General features: G+C 37.6%; 1 protein-coding gene across 3 annotated transcripts in view; it reads right to left on the reverse strand.

Annotated features, from left to right (window-relative positions):
- The window catches only part of LOC137959241 (histone-lysine N-methyltransferase ASHH3), a 31,286-nt gene extending 9,604 nt beyond the window's left edge, over positions 1-21,682 (reverse strand). Inside the window, exons 1-13 of one of the 3 annotated variants that reach the window (XM_068806619.1) lie at positions 21,363-21,682; positions 20,526-20,649; positions 19,693-19,828; positions 19,014-19,125; positions 18,703-18,802; positions 13,097-13,175; positions 12,758-12,929; positions 12,609-12,689; positions 12,325-12,454; positions 11,938-11,965; positions 11,588-11,678; positions 3,130-3,181; positions 2,946-3,030 (exon numbers count right to left, since the gene is read on the reverse strand). In XM_068806619.1, the coding sequence (XP_068662720.1) occupies positions 2,965-3,030; positions 3,130-3,181; positions 11,588-11,678; positions 11,938-11,965; positions 12,325-12,454; positions 12,609-12,689; positions 12,758-12,929; positions 13,097-13,175; positions 18,703-18,802; positions 19,014-19,125; positions 19,693-19,828; positions 20,526-20,555 (1,077 nt within the window). In that variant the 5' untranslated portion in view covers positions 20,556-20,649; positions 21,363-21,682 and the 3' untranslated portion in view covers positions 2,946-2,964. Of the gene's footprint in view, positions 1-2,945; positions 3,031-3,129; positions 3,182-11,587; positions 11,679-11,937; positions 11,966-12,324; positions 12,455-12,608; positions 12,690-12,757; positions 12,930-13,096; positions 13,176-18,702; positions 18,803-19,013; positions 19,126-19,692; positions 19,829-20,525; positions 20,650-21,362 lie in introns of those variants that run through there. The other 2 variants (XM_068806620.1, XM_068806621.1) reach the window with 2 other exon arrangements.
- Positions 21,683-24,072: the final 2,390 nt, after the last annotated feature.

Raw genomic sequence — 24,072 nt, forward strand, 5'->3', positions numbered from 1 at the left:
TACAACAAAATTACTAACAAGCAATCATCCCGATATTACTCTACCACCCTCTTGGACTGTCAAACTTTTGTATGAGATTAAAGTTCCCGTATCACATGTTACACAAAGAGAAGCAACAAGTGTAAACCGCTAGCTGATAAAAAAGACTCAGATTCAGCCTTCATACAATTGCAAAACAAACAAAGATTGCTTTTGGAGATCTAACCAGAGGACCGAGTTTGGGGATTCGACCTTACAAACCTAACACTTTGTAAATACACCATTGTTGTACTTTTTTTATTATAAAAGTATTTATATTAACAAGAGAAAAATTACAAAAGAGGAGAGAGCAGATCCCTAACAACAATCCATTGTTGTACTTATGGTCACTCCTCTTTGCAAACCAGCCACTTTGTACGTCACGAAATGTCGATCTCAAAGAAAAATTATGAAGTTTCTCCATTAATTCAATCTCTACATGTGAGCTTGCTTACTGTATTACACAATCTGGTAGATAGGTTAAAACTTCCCTCAATAGGCTAGCTTCAATTTTACGACTAGCCACCACTTGGTGCTTGACGAGGAAATTTGACCTCATATTACAAATGGCAAGTCAAGGAAAGTAAATAGCAACAGGATGGCTGTTTGCTACTACTTCCAATGCAGAATTCCAATAGAGCTTTAGGCAAGATTTGATACTTAGCAAGTTGAAGGGACAGAAAGTTTCCTTCTTCTAGCAAACAAAGTTTCTCCTCATGAGCTCTTCAAAATCTTCCACCAATTTTCTTCTCCCGAGTTACCCCTCACCCACCCACTCACCAACCTACCACCACCAAAAAATAAAATAAAATAAAATAAAAGGGAAAAAAAAAGCCTAATCTTTTCCTCTATTTAGAGAGTGGTAGATGTGGTCCTACTACCCCACCTTTCTCTCTTGTCCTCTCTCTTTCCCCTTGACTAGTTCCACATCCAAAGGGAAAGAGAAATTTCTCATGACCTACTCACCTCCCATAAGAAAAAGACATTTGTCTTCTTATGGTGCTAACTTCCTCAAGTAGCCATGAAAAGATGGGTCTATAGAATATAGGTCGTTAGATTTAATCTAAGAGCTTCAAAGAGGACTGAGTGTCCAATTTACTTCTGACGAAGCCCCAACACATTCAGCTTAATCTTAACCACTGATTGAGATCATCAATCAAGACTTATACCTATGACTTTGACCATTGATTGAGTCTTGCAAACTTGACCATTTGTTTGTCTTCAATTGAGTTCTGTCATATTAACCGTTGATTAATTATTGGCGAGATCTTATGATTTCAGTCTTTTGATTCACTATTGACCAAAATTTGTCCAATTCATGATTTTAGGCCTACCCAATTGCAAACTAGATATATATACATATATAATGTTCAGCTATCTGATCCACTCTACAGATATTTTATGATCCATATATTTATATAGTATATATTCATTATCACAGGGTACATATCTTATATATGTATCACCACGTGATCAATAACCTCTGGTGGCCTAATGCACCCATCATTTTACATTGGGCGTGATTGGAGAAATCACAAATATGGGTCTTGAGTTTTACATTAGGGTTATCCAACATTTTCCATCCTATTTTACCCCAAACTCAAACTACTTAACAACCTACCTCATCTTCCACCCTTTACAAATGATAGAGTATATCTAGTTTACTTCTTATTTTTGGAGAATTGGGTTGTATCTTTCTACAAAACAGAATGCATTCTATATTTGTCATCTTTTTCTTTCTATTTGAATGAAAGTTGACTCACCTAACTCGAGGATTCCCTTTGAAACTATAACACAAGTAGATGAGGATAGTTTTAGCCAACAATGTATGTTCTAGGTCTTCCATGTGAGGATGAATAAACAAAAATAAAATTAGAAATTTATTATTTTGAACAAGAGAAAACTCAAAATTTTACAACAAAAATTATCCTAAATCATAATAAACAGTCCACAATATTATTTATTCTAATTTTTTCAAAAAAAAAAAGTTTATCTACTCCAATCCAGTCCACAAAAATGAATTTGAACTCGTGGTAGTGTGTGGGGGTCTAGCTTTTATGCCCAGTCCACAATGGGTTGCATGTACACCATTTGGTCATCCAATTTGATATAACCCACTGGCAGCCATAAGAGGAAGTGTATATGGAACAACCACTTATTTTGTTACTCAAGAAGAATCTAGAAAATTGGTAAAATTAAGGCATTCTAGAGTTGAAACAAATTTTTATCCATGTCTTCAAAACTTTGGAAAGGTAGTTACAAATTTTGGATTTAACAGAAGCCATTACAATCATTCGGTGTTAAGTTGAGATGGGATATAAGTATGGTTGCACAAATTGCATATGTAGATGTGGCAATTTTTGGAAGTGATAACAGAGGAAAAGAGGAGATAATATTTTGTTTAACCTGGAAGTTTCACAGGAGATTTGGAACAGAATTGTTATCACAAAGTGTGTTACAGACTTGCTACGAGAACCAACAAACATCATTTTTTTCTTCAAAATCAACCTTCAAAAAGATGTGAAGGCTGAAAAAAATCAACATGAACTTCAATAAAGACCAGGAAGAAACTTTGCTATGCTGCTGAACAAGTAGCACATCCTTCAGCAAACTTAGAGCAAAACAGAAGAATTAGTCTTCTAAATCCACTAATTCCATAATCATCATTAGAGTCTTGTCCCTAAATAAATCACTAACAAGGGCAAAGTATAACCACAAGCACGTTCTGCAATGAAACTGCAACTGCAACAGCTTTAGAATTCCACCTAAGCAGCTCACAAGGTGCATAAATTTTCCTAACAAGAATCATCCATAAATCAAGAATAACAGATGCATGCGAGGACAAGTAATTACTCTGGCAAAGCAAAGCAGAAATAAAAATGGAAGACAAACATAATCTTTATCAAAATATGTTGAGTGGAAGCAACCTTGTACGACAGCTGCAGGTTACAGGAAGTCCCAGATCTCCTTAGACAGGTCCAGAACTTCCACACGTTTATCTTCAAATACAATCTGCCACAAAGTTTATATCAGTAATCTGCTTTACCCCATTCCTCTGTCAGCGCAGCAATTGCATTTCTTACAGAAAGGCAAACGAAAGGTATCCCTTACAGTGTGTTCCTTGGAGCTGCAATTGAAATGTGATAGGTATCCCGTATGGCACCTATAATATTTCCATGAAGAAATCAGAAAAACAATTCAGATGGCAGAATAAGCATACAGTAATCTCAAGAGTCAAACTAAAATTCAAACATTCAAATGACAAAGTAAATAGAGAATATAAGTTCACCCCAAAAAATGGAGCAAGACAACCAATTCAGACCACATGACCATGATATTTTAGGATCTAAGACAAAATAGAATAATGACAACAATGATTTTTGCTAAGGCTCCATGGTATCAAAATTGCCACGTCTTCTAACAAGAGAAAGGAGGTAGAGAGGGTAATTAGAAGTATTTCCAAAAAACACTTATCACCGCACTACTTCTAAAAAAAGGATAAATTCAAGTATTGGGGATGATTACACTAAGGAAAGTATGGTTCTTCTAAATTAGAAACTAAGATTAACAGGTGAGGTGGAAAGAACAGGAAGATACTTCTAAGTGCCCCTAACAGGTGATAAACTAATGGCGGGAAGATAGCTATACTTATTGTGTATGTGGTTGATATTATCCAAATAGGAGATGATCTTGTAGAACAGGAAAAGCTAAAGACCTTTCTGACCAAATGATTTGAAATCAAAGATCTTGGATCTTTGAGGTATTTCTTGAGCATGGAGATTGCAAGAACTAAGGAAGGAATCTTGATGTCTCAAAGAAAATATATCTTAGATCTTCTCAAAGAAACTGGTAAATAGTAAGTTGAATTCAAATGTCAGTGCTACGGTTGATTAAGGACAATATCAACGATTAGTTGGGCTTTGATTAACTTATGCCATACTCGACCTGACATTGCTATTACAGAGTGTTGTGAGTCAATTTTTACACTCCCCTCGTGAAGAGTACTGAAATGCAGTTTAAAGGATTCTAAAATACCTTAAATGGACTATAGAAAAACATTATTGTACATGAAGAGTGATAATGCATGTGTGGAAGCATTCAATGAGGTCGACTGGACTGGAAGTATAAATGATAGGAAGCCTATATCTGAATGTTGCACCATAATAGGAAGAAATCTAGTGACTTGGAGAAGCAAAAGAAAAAAAGGGTGGCTAGAAGCAATGCTAAAGCTGAGTTCCAGTCTATGGCACAAGAGATATGTGAGTTTTTGTACATAAAACGGATTTTACGTGAGTTGAAGATTGTGTTCAACCAACCTATGAAGTTATACTCAAATAGCATGGCAGCTATTAGTATTTCCTATAATCCAATACAGCATGACAAAACAAAGCACATTAAGATCGATCGGCATTTTATCAATAGAAGCTAGATGGAGTATATTGTATTCCGTTTATGCCTACCAAACAATAGGTGTCGGATATCTTCACGAAGAGTCTTCAATCATAGTAATTTGACTTCCTAACAAGCAAGTTGAGAATGCTGAACATTTATAAACTAGCTTGAGGGGGAGCATTGAAATATGTCCAAATTCAGTCTCTTATTGTCAAGATTCGTGTCAGTTGAAATATGTCCAAATTCATTGTATGTTGAAATATGTTCAAATTCATTCTCTTATGTTGTATATATTGTAGACATTGAAGTTGTGAATATATGAATGAAAATTGAAAAAGAAGTTATTATACTTCATTTTCTTCCCTTAGGTTCAAAAAAGAGCATAAATGTTTTGACTCTACACATATTAACTTTTTTCAAGTTTTTCTTATTTTTTTATATCTCTAGCATACCTTTAACTCATATATATCTTCAATTTCCCCCTTGTTCCAGCTTCTAAAGCGCCCAATTCACATGTGAGACACAGAAGACATTTGGAAGACAAGAAAAGTAAAGGTGGAAATGACCTTCCAGTTTTTCTTCCACTACAACCATCAACTTTAAGTGGATATCCCTCTAGAAAAGTTTCTTCAAATCCAGATCCACCAATGAAGGGGTAAGGTCTAGTCTTCTATCAAAATTTGTTTCCTTTTTTTTTAAATAACTTGTCCGACGTTACCTCGTTATTGATGCATAAGGAGGTAATTTGGTTGGATCTCCTCCTTATCGAAGCGAGGGAATGGAAAAATTTAGTATTCGCATCACCATCAGTTAGCCACTTGAAGTGAGCTCTTTGCTTCCGGCTGATTCTTTCTTGGTTTATAATTATTTGCAACTCATTTTGAACCGAAAGACAAGTGGAGAATTCAGTTTGGGAGGTACCTTGGCTCCTCCAGTGAGTCCAAATCTATACAGGTGAGGAGAGAGGCTTTTTCAGCACCTAATGAGTGACGACAACAAAAAGACCAATCCTTGAGGTTTTTCTTATTTGAGCTTTATCGGAAGAGACCAATCAGCTTTTCCCCAAGCCTGAAAGCTAGACATTCTTGAATCGAAATAGAAAGGGAAGAGAGGGGGGGGCGGTGGGCAGACCTTCCCGTTGAGACCCCTACATGCCCTCCTATAAATCACCCCCACACCTCTCAAGCTTCCCCCTGGATAATGGACTCACCTCCAAAAAATTCCCACCCCGAAAATTACCTCTCTCACGCAAAGTCTGGAACCAGTGAGTGTGCTCCCCGTGGTCGCACATAAAATCTTTCTCCTCCTCCCCTTGCCACCTACCAGCGCCGAAATAGAGGTCAGCCAAGACAGCTTCTCCAGGGAGGACCCAGTGCTACCACTCGATACCCCCATAACCCAGAGACAGGAGGCTTCATCTTGCCAAAGCCGGGTGACTGAGCTCAAAAGTTTGTGGCTGCTCTCCAATCAGAACAGCATAAATACGACCCAGAAACCTGAGCCCAGATAGTGGAACTTGCCAAGGTGATGGGCACCGTCTTCACGGAGCCTCTCTTGGGAGATAACCACCCAACTGAGAAGTCAAAGAAGAATAAAAATGATCAATAATTATTCTATCCTGGAATGTCCGTGGAATTGGGTCCTTGCGTCGCCGCGCCTCCATTCGGGACCTCCTTGCCTCTACCAAGGTAAATGTAGTTGTTCTTCAAGAAACCAAGGTGGCTTCTCTTCTCCTTGGCTATATCCGAGAGTTGTGGCCCCTCAAGGAGCCCTGCTAGGCTTCAATGGATGCGGTGGGATCAGCTGGTAGCATCTTATTGGTGTGGGACACCGGTACCATTGAGGTATTTGATCGTTGTTGTAGCACATACTCCCCTGGAATCAAACTGAGAGACAAATGTTCGAGGAACATTTGGTGTCTAGTGGGTATTTAGGACCCTACCAAACACCATGAGTGCCACCTCTTTTGGGATGACTACTTGAGGACTTGTCAGATGTGGTCTATTCCTCCGATGCTTGCGGGCAACTTTAACGTTACCCACTTCTGCCATGAGAAATCCGCGCCATCTCGAAGAATCACAACCTCCATGAGGCTTTTTGCTGACTTTATTGGCGGCTAGGATTTGGACAAGATTATCCAATCTCGGAAGACCTACACTTGGTCAAATGGCAGGCAGCCCCCCGTCCTCTCCAGGCTTAACCGCTTCTTAGCCAACAATGATTGGCTCCAGCTATACAACAATGTCACTGACAAATTTCTCACTCGAGTTGTCTCAAATCATTGGCCAATTATGGTGATACTCATTTTGGCAGACACCCCCCCTCCCCTCCCCCTTTTCAGATTCAACAATACTTGGATGGCGGACCCCTCTTTTGACCTCTCTATCCAGTCCTTCCAGGAGAAAATGATCATTGTTGGCCCGAGCGGGTGGACCTTCCCAGTCAATAGCCTCTTCCTCAGCTGAGAGAGCCACTGCATTTGCTCAGATAGCCACTCTAGACTCAGAGGAGGAGTCTAGAGGACTCTCTTCTTCAGAAGTCACTCAAAGGTATGCCCTTCAAGGGCAATTGTAGTCCTTCGCCTACAGCGAGCTCGTGCACTGGAAGTAACGTGCAAGATTTAAGTGGCTCTCCGACGGGAATGCTAATACTAAATTCTTCCACGTCGTCGCCTCAGCACGAAGAAGAGCCACCCGCATCACCATACTCAGCGTCAATGGTGAGACTACCTCTGATCGAACCCTTACTTCAAACTCATTGGTGAATTTTTTTGCAGATTTATATTTTGATTGCCAGCCAATCCCCCCTTTTTTTCCAAAGGGTTCACTTCCAAGCTATTCCATCAGCTGCAACTGGTCTCATTGAGCTCCCCTTCTCCAATCGGAAAATTGAAAATGCAGCCCTTGGTCTTCCTCTGGATCGCGCATTGTGCCTGGACAGATTTAACGGGAATTTTATCGCCGATATTGGCCCTTCATCAAAGACAACATTGCCTGCATGGCCCGCTCTTTTTATCAGCATGGCATCAGATATAGGAGCATTGGAGCTTCGTTTATTGCCTTCATCCCTAAAAAAGATGAGGCAGAACTCCCATCCGACTTCCGACTAATCAGTCTCACCACTAGTGCATATAAGGTGATTGTGCGCCTCCTTGCTAATCGCCATAGAGCGGTTCTCCCCATTGTCATTCATCATGGCCAGAGTGCTTTTATAAAAGGAAGGAACATACTTGATTCGGTCATGGCATGTCACGAGCTCATTCACCACTCCAAGGTTCTAAAGCTCCCCAAATTCATCCTCAAGCTTGACTTCGAAAAAGCCTTCGACAGAGTTAATTGGAAGTTTCTGGACACCGTCCTGGGGAAGATGGGATTCAGGGAAAAATGACATTTTTGGATCCAAAGATGCATCTCATCTACTAGCTACTCCATCCTCCTCAACAAACGGTTTGTAGGTACTTTAAGGGAACTAGGGGAATCAGACAGGGAGACCCCCTTTCCCCCTTGCTTTTCAATGTGATGGCAGAATATCTATCCTCCTTGATCTTGTTGATTTTCAGGACTCTAAGGATTTAACTCATGGAGAAAAAGAGAGGGACACCCATTGGGAGAAAACAGGAGGAAGAAGAGGTTATAGGCTTATTGTCCTAACCCTTACCCTGAATCTCAATTTATAAATTAATCAAACTATTGTATTACAATAATAACCCTGGAACTTAACCTAATTACATCAACGCCATCTCTATGAGATGACTGTTTATTTACCATCCTGCCATTTACGGCTTCTTTAGAAATGGTATCACCTTTCGCAGTATAGGCGCATCTTTTATTGCCTTGGTTCCAAAGAAAGCTAGTGTTGAGAAGCCAGAGGACTTCCGGCCAATCAGTGTCGTAACAAGTGCTTACAAGATTATAGCCAGAATTTTGGCTCATCATTTAAAGGTTCTTCTCCCAACCGTCATCCACAGAGGGCAAGGCGATTTCCTCAAAGGAAGAGATATTTGGATTCCACTATGGCAACACATGAGCTTATTGATCACTTCCGCCGTAACAAAGATCCAAGAATTCCCTTGAAGCCTGATCTTGAAAAGGCCTTCGACAGAGTTAATTGGATCCTACTTTATGAGATAATGGAAAAATTGGGTTTTGGAGAAAAATGGAGATTTTGGATCAAAAGTTGTGTGGGCTCGGCCTCTTATTCTCTTTCCTCCTCAATGGCTCAGTTTGTGGATATTTCAAAAGGACCAGAGGAATCAGATAGGGTGATCCGCTTTCCCCGCTCCTATTTAATATGGTTGGTGAATTCCTATCTGCTATGTTTTACTCGGCGGTCAATCTTAGGTGGCTTCCTCCTCCTAGCACCCAACAGGCCTTTAATATTTTTATCCTCCAGTATGCAAATGATACCATCATATTTGGAATCGATAACATTGATGGTGCTAGAAAGATTAAAGCGGTTTTGGGTCTCTTCGAATTACCCTCTGGTCAGAAAGTCAATTGGGAAAAGACCTCTCTCATGGGTTTCAATGTTAGCCTTGAACTCCTTACAGAGATGACGGTATATTTGGTTGTTCAACAAGCCACCTACCAGCAACCTATCTTGGCTTGCCTTTATTCAATGGTCGTATCTGCGAAAGTCTTTGGAATCCGGTGGTTGAGAAAATTGAATCCCGGCTAGCAACCTGGAAGGGGCGTTTACTCAGTAAGGTTGGGAGGCTCATCCTTCTCTCAAGTCTTGCATTGCAGGAATCCCAAATTATGCACTATCTTTTATGCCATGTCCTACATCCATATGTAAGTCTATGGGTAAGCTTAAACGAAGATTTTTATAGAGGGATCAAGTGATGCCTTTAAATATCATCTGGTCAAATGGGATGATGTCTGTTTACCAAAAAATATGGGTGGCCTGGGGATTCGGAAATCTAAGGATATGAACCAAGCTCTGCTCCTAAAATAGTTATGGAAGTTCAATACCCATTCTTCAATTTTTTGGAAGGAAATGGTTCTTGTCAAGCTTGGTCGCGACACTCATTGGTGGATGTCAGGAGGTAATCAGAGAGGTATATCTTCAATATGGAGAGCATTATACCTACTGCTTCCAAAATTTTCCTCTGCCAATAGATTCTATGTTGGAAACGGCAAATCCCTTAAGTTTTGGGATGATTTGTGGATGGGATAGGCGCCGCTACAGATTGCCTTCAGAAGTCTTTTTCTCCTCTCTACTCGTAGAGACATATCAGTATCCGATGCTTTTGAGGGGGGTGGTATGAACCTACACCCTAGAAGGGGTCTTTCAGATGTTGAGGCTCTGGAGGCCAGCTGTTTGATGGATTCTATAATCTCAATTAAAATTCAACCTTCGGAGGCAGACAAGCTCGTTTGGTGGTTGGACAAAAGAGGCACTTTCTCTGTATCATCTGCATATGGATACATTAATGGCTGGAATCCGTCTCAAAGGGACAAGAGATCTATTTTGTATGGAGTCTCTGTGCTCCTCCAAAGATAAAATTCTTCATGTGGAGTGCCTGTCAAAGCAAGATTCTCTCGGCAGACGTGCTTAGACAAAGAGGTCATCCCTCAATTGATCCCATGTGCCCTTTTTGCACCACTGAAGCTAAAACCACAAGTCACATTCCGCTACAATGCATATTCACATGGAAAGTGTGGACTTCCATTCTTAGTATGTTGGGGCTACAATTTTGCATGGCGGCTGATCTGATCTCTTTCAGTAAGTCGCTCATTGGTACTCCCCTGCCTGGCCTTGAAAAAGTTATGCTCTCTGCTTGTGCTAGTTTCATTCTGTGGGGGTTTTGGAATGAACGCAATCGATGACGATTTGATGTAAAAAGTGAATCTTCAGATCGGGTTGCGAACCGAGTGGTGGGACATATTCTACTTGGTTTCTGACTAAGAAGTCTTTCTCCTCATTTATGGGTATCCCTATCCGTGAAAACTAGAGAAATTTGGCAATGATGCACTCTGGGACAAAGGTTTCGATTTTGCAAGAATGGATCCATCCTGAACCTGGTTACCTTAAGTTGAACTTTGATGACTCTTCTCTTGGTAATCCCGGAATCTCTGGTTTAGGAGGGATTATTTTGGATCATTCCGGTAATAAGTTTTTCTCATATGCTGGCCCTTTAGGCATATCCGATTCTACATCAGCTGAGCTTCATGGCCTCCTCTCCGGGCTCCATGTTTTCGGAGACAAGTGCAGCGGTCCACTTCATATCGAAGGGGACTCAAAGGTGGTCATTGGATGGTGTGAGTGTGCATCCCCTCTCCCATGGCGACATTGGGATATGTTTCGGGAGATTTTAGAAATTACCTCAATTTTATCTTGTATTTGGTCTCACATTCCGAGATCCGCAAATTCGGCAGCAGATGTGCTTGCCAAGCAAGGAGCTACCCTACAATCGCTTGTTGTCAGGGATCTGCTCCCTCCTCTTCTGTAATTCTTTTATTTATATAAATACATCTTTATCAAAAAAAAAAAAAAGGTTTGTTGTATAAACCATATGGACATGTTGACATTGTTGACTTCTTGGAAGCAGATTATGCTGGGTAAAAGTCTTGTGAGTTAAAATTGAATATAGCTCATACAAATTGTGAGTTGATGTGAGTAAAAGTCTTGGATCTGAATTTGGTTTCCAGTAGACAAACTAATGCTAATGGATTGTGACAATCAAGATGTCATTTTTATTGTCAGCAAAACAGTATATTCTCTAAAAGGACCAAGTATATTGAGGTGAAATATTATTTTATTCGAAATACAGTTATAGGCTACAACAACTCCAAATGTGAAACTTGAGAACCAGCTTGAAGATGTATTTAGGGTTAAATTTGCTCCAACTTGAGGGGGAAGTTGAAAATTATGTAGTATGGGTACTTTAGTCTTTACAACTTTTTTCATTTATGTTACTCTTAATTGAAGGGTGTTTCATCAGTTAATTTAAGTGAGACTTTTAATGAAAGTAAATTAAAAGAGAGTAGGGATTGATTAGACCCTTTTTCTTCTTTGACACAACTGTTTTTTTCTTACACTTATTATCTCTCAACTTCTCTTCTTGTTTTATTGCTTAAACACTGTTTTCAAAACTCATGCCCCCTTTAGAGGAAAACAAATTCCTTTGACATACAGAAGTTTTGGAGTGAGATATGAGATATTCCAGACATACCTATCTTCATGAGGTCGCCATATTTGAATCATTTCACCAATACAGTTATCAAGACACGACAGTCTTTGACAAGGAATATGGTGTGATAACCCTAAGTAGCAGAAACAAATGGACCAGTGAAAAACTTAGTAAGCTTACAAACAAAAAATCCAAATAAAATGTCTCGTTACATGAATGCTCTGCTCATTTTCTTCTTTCCAAACAGCAAGCTGTAGCATAATATTAAAACCAAGGGATTTTAATGCTAAAAAGGAGAATTACTTGCAACCCTCAACTGGATATGAGCTTTTGTTTTCCGTTTTTTCTTTCTTTTTATTTTGGAAAACTACTGACAAGAGAAATATGCATACCATTATCCAATCTTTGAGTCGGGAAATCCTGCATTAAAATAACAGGAAGATATATTTAACAGCACTTTTAATTTGAACTGATAACAAAAGTAAATAAGAAAAAATCATAAAAAAACTTTTTGGTCAACTGCCCATAGCAGGGTTCTCTCTCTCTCTCTCTCTCTCTCTCTCTCTCTCTCTCTGTACATGTGTGTGTGTGTGTTATTAATTAAAAAGAATTACACCTAAAAGTTCCATAAGAGTAGGAACTTAATTAAGCATTAAACAAGATTTAGATGTCTACCACAAGCATCGTACAGAAACGTAAGATATTTGTGCACAACTAACATGTACTGGCTTTTGCATAAAAAGTGCTTTCATAATTGGAGAAGAAGATGCTGCTGCAACCTCACAAACAACAAGCTTCAATGCCCCATCTGAGGAACACACCTTTGGCTTGCTAGGTTTACTACCAAGCTTTCGCCTACAGCCCAAAGCACCACAATGACAATCTTGGTCTGCTCCAAATTGAACAAACCTGCAGAATTTGTTAGATATAAACCTATCATCTTCATTCAATGAAAATTGCTATTTTTAATCTGAAGTACACAATAACTACACAAAACAACAAACAGAACAAGGACTGGATCCACTGGGTCATAAACTCAAAACAATCTAGCACAAGCTCGTACCTATAATCGTAAGTCAGGTCCTCACCCTTTTTGATGTCACGTGTAGAAAATATGCCAATCCTAGTTTCACCATCAATCCTCCTAGAGATGTGTACCTTAATGAGTATATGTAAAAACAAAAATAATAAATAACTTCGAAAGGGACAAACCATTTCTGCATCTCAGTATTGGGCTGACAACTATGATTTATGTATCTCGATTTGTTTCCTTTGTAAGTGGCATCAATCACCATATCACGATTAATCTCACATAAGTAAAAATTTGTTTCACCACGGTGTTTCATATCCCAAAGTCTTTCTTCACACGTTTTGTCATCAATAACTGGGTCAAAACAAGGATAAAGAACATTATGACAAGGAATATACTTTTTTTCTTATAAATAAAAGATAGAAGATATTAACAAGATACTCCTAAAAAACTGCAATAAGGAAAAAAATAGAATGAGTTTCAATGAGGAACAGACATCCAATGTTTGAAATTGTAATCACCTTCTCCAACATATTCTATCACAAATTCCCCTTGCTTTATGTCTTCATCTGCTAAGAGTCCGTATCCACATTTCTCTGTCTACAAGCAACACTTCAAATGATTTATGAAAATAAGCATCTGGAGAAACTAAAAGTGTAAATATGCATTAATAAATTTGAGAAAACACCCATGAGATACACAAGTATGAATATATTGATAAGACTGATAAACTTCCATGAGATACGCAAGTCAACTCATGGTTATCCAGGGTTAAGTAACCATAATTTTTTACTCTAAAGGAATACATATACATGTGATGTAAATACATGTTTATGAACTTTGCTCTTTTCTCTCCTGAGGTTTCTCATAGAACATATTTTTTTATGAATAATTTTTTCTCCTATTAGCGAGAAAGTAAATAATAGTTCTAATAGCTTAACTTGCTAGGTCATAAGTGGGTATTATCAACAGTTCAATATATATGTGATTAGAAAGAAAAAACCATTCATAAAAGGCTATGAAAGCCTTTTTAGAGTTATTAAGAGGAAAAACTGGGAATAATATGAGAAAGCATTAACATCACAAAGTCCTTCATATTAGCAAATGCCACATGCCAAATGGAGAAAATAAAAAAGAAGAACAAATGCTTCAACCCATCAATGATCACTACTTAACGACTGAACACTCTTTCTTTCTTTCCAAACCAAGATGATGGAGTCCCAAAGCTTGAGAAAAAAAAGACGAGAAAATCAATATTTTTTTGAGGAATAGTGCTAACTTATTAAAGAAAGGGCTCGAAGCCAAAGGGGAAGAGAATCCCCTAATACAAGATAAGATCGGGAAACTCTAGCTTAGCTAGTTCATCAGAACAGAATTAGGTCTAACAACGTGAACCCAACAAACAACTATATCTTTACAAATGTGGTAAATGAAACTAGAATTCTTTGGAGTTCAGAGACTGAAGTAAAAATTGAAACTAGGGAGTTAAAATTAGTTTTCCAGAAATTAATGAATAGATTCAACTATTTAAAAACACATAGAGACTGAAGTCACTAATTTTTTTATGAGTAAAAAGATGTATATTTCAAAAAAAAAAAAAGGTAAAGAGTACAATACTTGGCTAAAAAGGGTCTTCCTCCACAACAAGATGTTGGAAGGAAACGCCTAATTTAGCTTGAATATTTGCTAGATGATTAGCAGATCTAGGAATGTATTTCCAATTACATTGCAATTGAGAAAATAAATTACAGATATCATCAAACAGATCCCAAAGCCGCCAAGGAGGTTTAGAGGACTTCTCACACCAACTGATGACGATTTTTGAATCTCCTTCAATGCAAAGAGGGCCCACCAGCCGTTGCTTGAAAAGTCTTAAACCATTATACAACCCAAAAAGGTTTTTTCAGTTTCTGCTGCTAACTAGTTAGACTAAAGTCACTAGTGAGAGAGTAGAAAACATAGAAGTTTGAAATAATAAATAGAAAATAGACGAAGAGAATGGAAATTGAATGATAGAACACTATTTTGTCATTCTAGTAATTACTAGGGATTTTTTAATAAATTAAGTGTGTGTAATTGGGATTAGAGTTAAAATTGTCAAATAGCTAGGGAAAAGAGGGATGACCCTTTCAGGCAGTTTCTTTAAAGGTTGTGTAGAATAACAACTCTTCTTAAGCAAAGTACTTTGCTTAGTTGAGTCTATTCGGAGGCTTTCCTAGTCTAGCAAGGAGAGCTAAGAGTCAGTTTACCAGGAGTCCTTTTAGTGCCCCAACCTCTTCTCCTTTTGCTTTTTATTCCTTCATCTTTAGGGAAGACATATATAGGACCAAAAGCTCTGATGCCATGCAAAATAAAAATATAAAAGACAAAAAGAGAAAGAGAAAAAAGAGAAGGAACCGAAGAAGAAAAGAGAGGAGTTTACTAAGAGGTTGCTAGATGACTAGGAGACCTTAAATAAAGTTGTTGGAAATCCTAAAGAAGGGCAATTTGGTCATTTTACATATTTGAACCCCAAGAAAACTCAATTTTGAGAGTCTTTTATTCCCCTCTCTCCTCTCTCTCAATTTCTTCCTTCTTCTCTCCAAGTTTTAATTTTTTCATGGTATCAGATAATAGATCTTGGTTGAAAGGCCTTCTATTCAATCAAATCTTCCCTTCGAAAGGTGCAACATCCAAGAAAGAGAATTTTTCAGTTTCTGCTGCTAACCAGTTAGTAAAATTTTGATTTTTTCTCACCTACTTCTGCCATAACCTTACGGTTGATGGTCTTTACAGCCTACTGACCAGTTCTATCTACAATCTTTGCCCCTTGATGGACTTCTAGGCTGAGATAGCCTTCTATCCCTGTGTGCGCAGCCATTATTATGACATTGTGCTTGTGTCATGTTGAGATTTGCTGACATCAGCCCTAATTGAGGCCGGTTTTGAGTTATTCTTGGATCCTTAGCTTTGTTGATTGTTATTTGCCCCTAGTTTGGCTTGTGCATATCCATTTTGCCCAAACCCTAAATTTCTAAAGTGGGCCCACATACTTGACTCTAGCACAAGGCTTTTGAAGGTGAAATTAAGGTTAATTCAATCTTTATCATACTCTAATGGCTGATATTGGTGAACTGTACACCCCTCCCTCAAGAGAAGTTGGTAAATCTGACAAGAAGGATGCTATTTCAATAACATCAGAATAGTTGAGTGGCTCAAACTATCCAAGTTGGGTCAAATTTGTGAGGATCTATCTGAAAGCCAAGCGAAAGTCAGGGTTTATCAAAGGTGATCCATCAGTACCTATGAATGATCATTGGGAGGCAAAAGACTCTCAAGATTATGATCTGGTTGACAAACGGTGGGGATTTCAAACTGAGGAATCAGATTATGAATTACAAGACAGCAAAGGAGATCTGGGCCTTGTTGGAATCTTTATATATGTGAAATTGAGTCCAAGGCCTAACCCAAAATGACTAGCCATCTTAGGAAAGAATAAGATTACCTTTAAAACAGACTTAGCATAGGAAACATGTCAAAATCTCAATTCTAAAAGCTAAACAACATTCAGAATATAGTTCTTGGAACTTAGATAAAGTTCTTGGACACTGCAACGTTGTTCTCATATCTATCTAACATAAAGTAAATCCTTCTCAAAAAAAAAAAACAAAAAAACAAAAAAAGGCAAATGCAAACTATATTTAACTCAAAAATATTGGGGTAAAGGAGAGGGAGACGGTTTGCTTCTTTTTGAGGTCCTGGAGTTCAAGTCACATGTGTTGTAAAGGGTATCTTGTGTGTGCCACCAATAAATAAAAGATAAAATTAAGAAAAGAAAAACCAGCAAACTTTTCAGATGATGAGATTATTATAATTTTTATGTCATAGACTACTAGGTGGTCTTTGCCATTACAGAAGTAGCAAGATTTTGGAAGGGTGCTTGAGTCAAATTGGCAAGCTTACTCTTCCTGCAGAACTTTTCAGGCCAACAAGAACAATTTGGTCCCTGGAAACAGATATGAGAGGTGCATCAAATTAAAAATAATTTAACCCCCCACCCCATCAGGAATTTCTAGATAAAGACCTTTTCTTCTTCTTTTTTCCCCTTCATGGTACAACTTTTATCCTTTTACAATAAGTAAAAGTATTCTTTTTTTTTTTTGCTTAAGATTCCTTACCATATATTAGATAAACTTAATAGTCAAATAATTACATAATATGTCTTGACAAGTATGCCCTCATATATTATACAAGACTTACCCCTTTGACACCTATTAAATGAAAGCAACCAGAAATGGACTCGCTATTTAGCTTTATTGGTAAAATAGATGACATGGTTCATTGGAGCTTTATCCCCAATGAATCGCTAACATGTATTATAAATCTAACACAGGAGATAAAAATAATTAATAAAGAGCTATGATTACATTCGTGCTCTTTACAAAATTCTAAAACTTAAATTGATGAAAAGCTTTACATAGAACACAATAAAGAGTCCAAAAACTGAAAGTATATTATATAAAAGATGAGTACTGAAGTTATGCAACCTCTGTAATTTCCAGAAGGCAACATTTAAACATAAATATTTTTTTACTTTCCAGATGATAAACCTATCAGCAAAGAGGCGCCCCTACCTTTTTCTTTTCTTTTCTTTTCTTTTTTTGGAGAAAGGTGACTTTTATTCCAAAGCCCAGAGGCATAAACACAACAAAATTAGGTGGAGGATGGCCTTACAATGAGCAACCGATGAGGCACCTCCTGTTTAGCTGCTAAAGAGTCAGCCAACCAATGGCTGATCTTGGTACATTACTCCAAAAGCAAGAAAATTCAGAAGAAATATCCACAATTTCATGATAAGCTTGCCAATGCCTACAGTGGTTCAGTGGCCCCAGAGCACCAACTGACTAAATGATCATCACACTGGAATCGCTTTCAAGCAAAATTTATCCTCCAAAAGAATCCTTGAAGATCAGCAAACCCAGATAGAAGGCTTGAATCTCAATAGTACTGGAATCAGTGATGCCACGAGGCCCTGAGTAGGTAGCCTTGATGACTCCATGAGCTTTAAAAACCCCACTAAAACTCCAAGTTTGCCAAAAGCACACCCATCAAAGTTAAGTTTGACAAAGCCAAGTTGTAAGCCAAACCATGATGGACCCCTTAATACTGTCAATGACCCTTCCCTGAGAGCTGCACTTGTCACTGAAATGTCTATTTTTCCTTTCAATCCCCATGGAAATGTGTGTCAAGCAGGCACGAGCAAGCAGCTGCCCAATTCTAGGAAGCTTGATGTTCCTTCCTTTGATAATGTCTGCAAGGTTACATGGGAAGCTATGACTAAGACCATCTTGTTAGTGAAGTGCATTGCATATTTCCCATGAGAAGGGGCCACAAATCAAGAGGTGACTCGCACATTCTTCAAACTCACCGTACAACTTGTTCACTGGTGATGGTCGCTCCCCTCCTAAGATTCTCAAAGATCTTGTTGTGGATTGCACTCCAAAAGAAGAATTTGATCTTAAAAATTGGGAGGGCGGGAGACAAGGCAACATCTTCCAACCAAGAGAGGCAAAGGACAGTATGGCTAAGGATGCACCTACCAGCCAAGGGCAAGAACTTGTATTATAAATGGATATTGTACTTTTTGGGCCTCTATTGCTAATGATCTGCCACAAGGGGAACCAGGGCCCACCATTTCAAAGGTTCTATCTATTTATAATCAGGTCCTGCTCCTAAAATATCTCAAAGTAAGACACTTCTTGCCCTTGAATCAATAACACATGTCAGGGGCTCCCTCGAAACTGTCTACATATACAACACCACTTGGCGTAATCCTGGATTCCTTCCACTGGAAGCATTTCTACAGCAACTGGTCTGGACAAATTAGAGGTGCACTACTCAAGGATAAACATGTTGGTAATTAGATTACAAATAACTGCCTGTAGAAAAAAAATAGAGGTCCAATATGCAAAAAAATAAACATAAACTAAAGTTTCTCCATACACAAGTAATAAAAAAACATTTTCAAAAAAAAAAAAGACATAATAATCGCTCTTCACGAAAAAAAATAAAAAAAGAAGGATAATACATAAAAAAATAAATGCAAAGAAATTTATACCTTCTAAAATAAATTAATAGAAAACTATACCTTAACCAATTTCATCTTCTTTATTGGACGATTTTGAAATGATTTGTTGAGACAGGAGATTCCACATTTGCAACTTGCTGAGCAGCTAGACAATAGCATTCTGAAAAAGACACCTTCTCTTAAAACAAACATAATTATTGATGTATATTCAAGGAAGTAAGGAGCCTGGTAGTCTGTACTTTAAGGAGAACTTTCCAAATGGCTTGATTGTGACAGCATAAAGCCTATATCCAAAAGGCTACTCATCTGAATGATAGCTTTAGAACCACTAAAACATAACAGAAGATTCACAGTTAATAACTGCTGCTTACCCACATTGGCAATCTCTCCCACATACACTTGAAGAGCCGGACAAAGGACTACAGAAGCAGAATATGCCATCATCCTCTGTACGCTTTTTTATCCTTTTAGTGAGATACACATCTTTGAAAAGTCAAGATAGCACAAATAAGATGGACATGAGCAGTGACTCATAAAAAGGAAACTCAAACAAAAACCATTTTTTTCTCAGGGAAGTTATCACAAGCCTTTCTCTTTCATTTCCTAAGACAATCAAATTTGCATTAAAAAATCAACAAATTTGTTGAAATCAAACAACATTTTATCTTGCCTCTTCTAATCTAATTGTTCATTCTAATGTGTTTAGTCTTAAGCATAAAATTGCTTCACCAATATCAATTCTACACTCCTCACAACCAAGGATTTTAAAAATATAAAATAATAAAATTGTCAAGAATGACGAGCAAAACTTTTCAAAAAAAAAAAAAAAATAGTCAAAATCTCTAATCATATATTACATTCATACTTTCTCAATATTATTTTATCTTAAGTGTATGAGAAAATATGAACACTTCAATTGCAATATCAAGAAACGATTGAATCACTGACCAGATATCCAGCAAGAATGGCATGGATCATTGAGATTTCTGTATCCAAAACAAAGTAATCTCATAAATTAAAGGAATCTCACAGTACCCTTTGGCAGGATACTTCGCCTTATAGAAGTATAGTTCAGTGGTTTCTTTCTCTTCAGCCAGTGTGGAAGTTGAAATTCAATAGGATTTGCAGGATCAAGCTCTTGCAACAGCTTCTCGAATATATCTCCAGGACTGCTACCATCAAGATTCTGAAGTATACCAAACAGGACAAAAGAATAACACAAGAAGAAGATTAAGGACCCAAAGAGAACATGCAACAGGAATAAAAAACTTTCTGAGAAGTTACTCTTAGAAAGTCAAAAGTTAACAAGAAAAAAAAATTCCGAGGGCAAAACTAAAATCAATGTGCCAGTGAAAAAGATTACCTCCGTCAACTGAGTCTCCATGTATCAGAAAACATAAGAGTCAGTACCATGAAGTTAAAACATTCTTCAGCCCTCAACTAATTATCAGCTATGACTTCATCAGTGATAAGTCCTTATACCAATAGATACTTCTTGAGAACTTGAACTAGTTGGTAAACAAGTGTTTTATATTATTCCTCATGTGGTGCCAGTAAACTCTGCACCTCCATCACAAGGAATATTTGTTGTATAGAAGATAATTAACACTTTGTAATCAGGTAACCTTGATTTTAGATGTCAGAAAACACCAGTTGGTTTTTTTTCTTTTTTTCTTTTCTTTTTTTTAAATCAGAGAGAAACACAAACAGGTTTTGAATACAGAAGAAAACCTACTGAAATAATTAACCAGACATTAGAGAGGTTACAAATGTCTATTTACTGTTTCCAGGTCACTTATAAACAGGGCAATCAATGATGAGAAAACAAAAGGGCCAGAAACTGCTTGGCAAATGTCCTACAGGTATGAGAGAAGAAGTGATACCAGACATCCATCATTTTTCATCGCTGGCATGCCTTCTGACTAAACCGCCTAAGCAAGATAATATGAATACAACAGCATCAAACCATAACGCCTGGCAATATACTCGAAAGATGAAAGAGTTTAGCTGCATAATGCACTTTCCACTCTCAGTTTAAGCAAAAGTTGAAAAATAGAATCAGTGTTAGCTGGACAAAGAAATAGCAGCAGATAAAGAGCTAGACAATAGCATAATTCTACAATTTAAAAATTGAGCAGAGCAATTTTAATGACAGAAAAAGACCAAAAAATCTTTAAAAAAATTGGATTGAAAAAAAAGAACCAGAAAATCAGCAATGTGCTCCAAAACTCTTTCTGGTTTAGGAAGCTTCTGGCATCGTTACTGAGTTTCAAAATATATCAGTGCAAAGATCGTCATTAACCTTTATTAAGTCTCAGATGTATTCATAATTCAACGAACTACTAGCACAAACCAACCAAATGAGTACAGAAATAAAGTTACACACTTTTCTTCCCCACGACTCAGTTCGTTCATAAAATGTCAATTGATACTAATTCCAAGAGAAAAACAACCTATCTCATAAGTTACAAAGAAATGGGGACTTTAATTAATCACGGGTCAAAATTCCAAAACGTTTCAAACAACAAAAGCAAGTCCAAGAGTCGAACTCAAAGCTTCTAGTGGTACAGCAATCGAGAAAACATAAGACAGAACATATTGAAGAAAATGATACACGGAAAGAGATCTGAATTTAAAGCAAAAGGCAGAACTCGACAAATTACAGAGAAAATTTAGAAAAGGAAAAACAGAAAAGTATTATGCGAGTCAAAGGGACATACTGTGCTCCTCCCGTTCCAAGATCTTGAACCTCTCCGCTCTTCGTCGGTTGAAGGCCTTGGAGGAGTTCTTGCTTGACCAGTTCGGAAGTGGAGAGAAGGGATAGATACAGAGTCACACAGAAAGGAGAAGAAGGGATGATAAGCTAGTTTTGGCTTTGAAGTTCAACAAGCACGTAGAAAGTTTAACCGCTGCACTGGACATGGGCGAACACAAGATTTGCTGCGTCTCGACTTCAAATAAAAGCTGAACTGCTGCAAACCGCGCCTAGAGCGTGCAGAGGCTGCGGGTTTTGAACTGGACGGATCTGGAGTAGGCCGTACGCTGTCAGCACCCGATAACTCGACCTTTTCATGGAACGGCGTCCGGATCCTGATCCGGACCGAATACCACTTAATCAAATCTTGAAAATGACGATTTCTTCCACCAAAAATGGAATTGGAAACCTCGGACTAGCAGCGACGATTTTACTCCACCTATATTATCTAAATAGAGAGATACATATTTGGCATGTTAATAATTAGTTAGTAGCAAGGAGCAACATGTTTTTCCCTGATTTTATTTCAGTAGCAATTCGAGGAAGATCCTAAATATCGCTTGAAGTAAGTCACTCCAAGCCAAAATAAACATAAATCTATATATTAAAGTAGTTATAACTCTAAAAATATAATTATGTAATTAAGAGTAATGCCATAATACCTTACCTACTCTGATTTTTTAAGGCTGGTTAAACAATCTTTTGAGGATATTCAATTTCGTAAAAAAAATGTATTGAGTTACATAGTGGCTTAAAAATAGTTAGAATCACTGTATGTAATTCTAGCTATTACAGCTTTTAATAGTAGTAGAATTTTCCAAACATGGGTTATTTGTGAATGAATACTAATAGGGGAATATCAATAACAAAAAAAAACTCTTGTATCCTATGGTATTTGATTCATGGGACTAACATTGGTGTTCGGGTTCACAAAAGCGACTACTTCGATAGACTCATTTGATTTGTCTACCAAAGTGCTTGGAAATTCAAGTTTCAAATGATCGGTAGAAGGATGTACTAATTTGATTTTAATGCTAGATTGAAGCTGCCAATCTTTCCTTATGGTTGAAAGAGTTGGAGTTGGTGTGGAAGCTAAGGGTTGCTTCTGCTTCAATCTATATCGCATGAACCAATCTACAAAAGACATAATAACCTTATTTGTTTCCAAATAAAGATAAAATTCCTTTGAGAAAGCTATGCCCTGGGAATCCCCATAGGTTTCATAAAACCATCTTTTGAAACCTAGATTATTTGGGGAAAAAAATTCAGTTTTTATGGCCGCTATATCCACCGTGAAGGGAGGCGGATCCTGATTTGGAATTTGTGTGGGTGTAAACATCATAATCACATATTGAAGTCAGTCATTTCACTTGGAGTGGAAGAAGTCCTTTCATGTTCCCTGTATAGACCCCATGAGGTATCTGGGTGTTTGATATGTGAATTCTTTTTAATGAGGAATCATCCTTACAGGATACTTTGTCATCTACTTTTTGTAGGCGGGAGGTTTAGCCTACATCAGAATATCTGGACGACGGTGGTAAAGAGACTCGGGATGGAGTCTTAGCCTTGAAACTGATAACCACGTCTCCATCAGTGGATTGAATAACTTGATCAATATCCTGATTAATCGTGAGTCGAGGAGGAACAGTATGAGGAATTGTCCAGTTGAGTGGAAAATGAATTTCCTCCCAATTGATCATGCGAGGAGTGGCTACATTAGCAGTCATGAGATCTGTTTTGATCAATATTGTCTTACCTTGATCTAGTAAGTGGAGTACCTTAGGGACTAAAGTATTCATTATTTTGAAATGAATCCTAGCAATGACTGTTATGGTTTCAGTTCCAGGAATAAAATTGTATCCCTGTGTTAGAATCCTCAATTGGACGGCTTCTAACAGATTCCTATCCATTAAAGATAGGGTGAGGTTTGGATGAACATTAAAGTAAACCGGTCCCCTACTGAGACTAGTTTCCACAATACCAATCAAAGAAGGTTTCCAATCCAAACATCTTCCATCACAGAGGATGGCCTACAAACAGGTATTCATCCCTAATAATGTTAGGGGTTTAAATGCAATTTGTATGCACCCAATATGCATATATTTCTTTTCAGTATCGGCAACATACATGTTTAGATCTGTTAACTCTAATAATTTAAGAGTTGAATCTTGGTTTTCAAGATTAATTGTTTGTTCCATTCCATGGTTTTAATTCTCATGGTACTAGAAAGGGTGAAAATTCCTTTCTTGTATATTGAAGTGGGTTTGATGGACGACATTTTCCAATCATTCAATTGTTGTTAAGATTTATATTCAATGAGGGAAACATTTTTTATTGATCCAGTAAGTCAAACTACTGGACGCCATTCTAAATATTGCAAATTGAATAAAAACTAATATTAAAACTAATTTAAAGCTACACTAAGAAGTGGTCAAAAAACACTAGAAAAGGGGAATACCCTAGTATGAAGTAAAACTATTATAAACTTATTATATGGTAATCATGAACAAAGCAAACTATTTTTCTTAATATCATAATCAATTTACTGTTCATCATCTTCTTGTGCATATACACGTCTGTCAACGATTTAAGAGTATCACGGCCTTTCACGTCTTCCCCGTCAACATGGCGTTAACTCAACGCGACTTGGGTGATGTCACATATCTTATACAAGA

This window comes from Aristolochia californica, unplaced genomic scaffold (assembly GCF_029961685.1).
Source record: "Aristolochia californica isolate CCGP_79_NKW_82.1479 unplaced genomic scaffold, dmAriCali1.0.hap1 SCAF_3, whole genome shotgun sequence".
Classification (NCBI taxonomy): domain Eukaryota; kingdom Viridiplantae; phylum Streptophyta; class Magnoliopsida; order Piperales; family Aristolochiaceae; genus Aristolochia; species Aristolochia californica.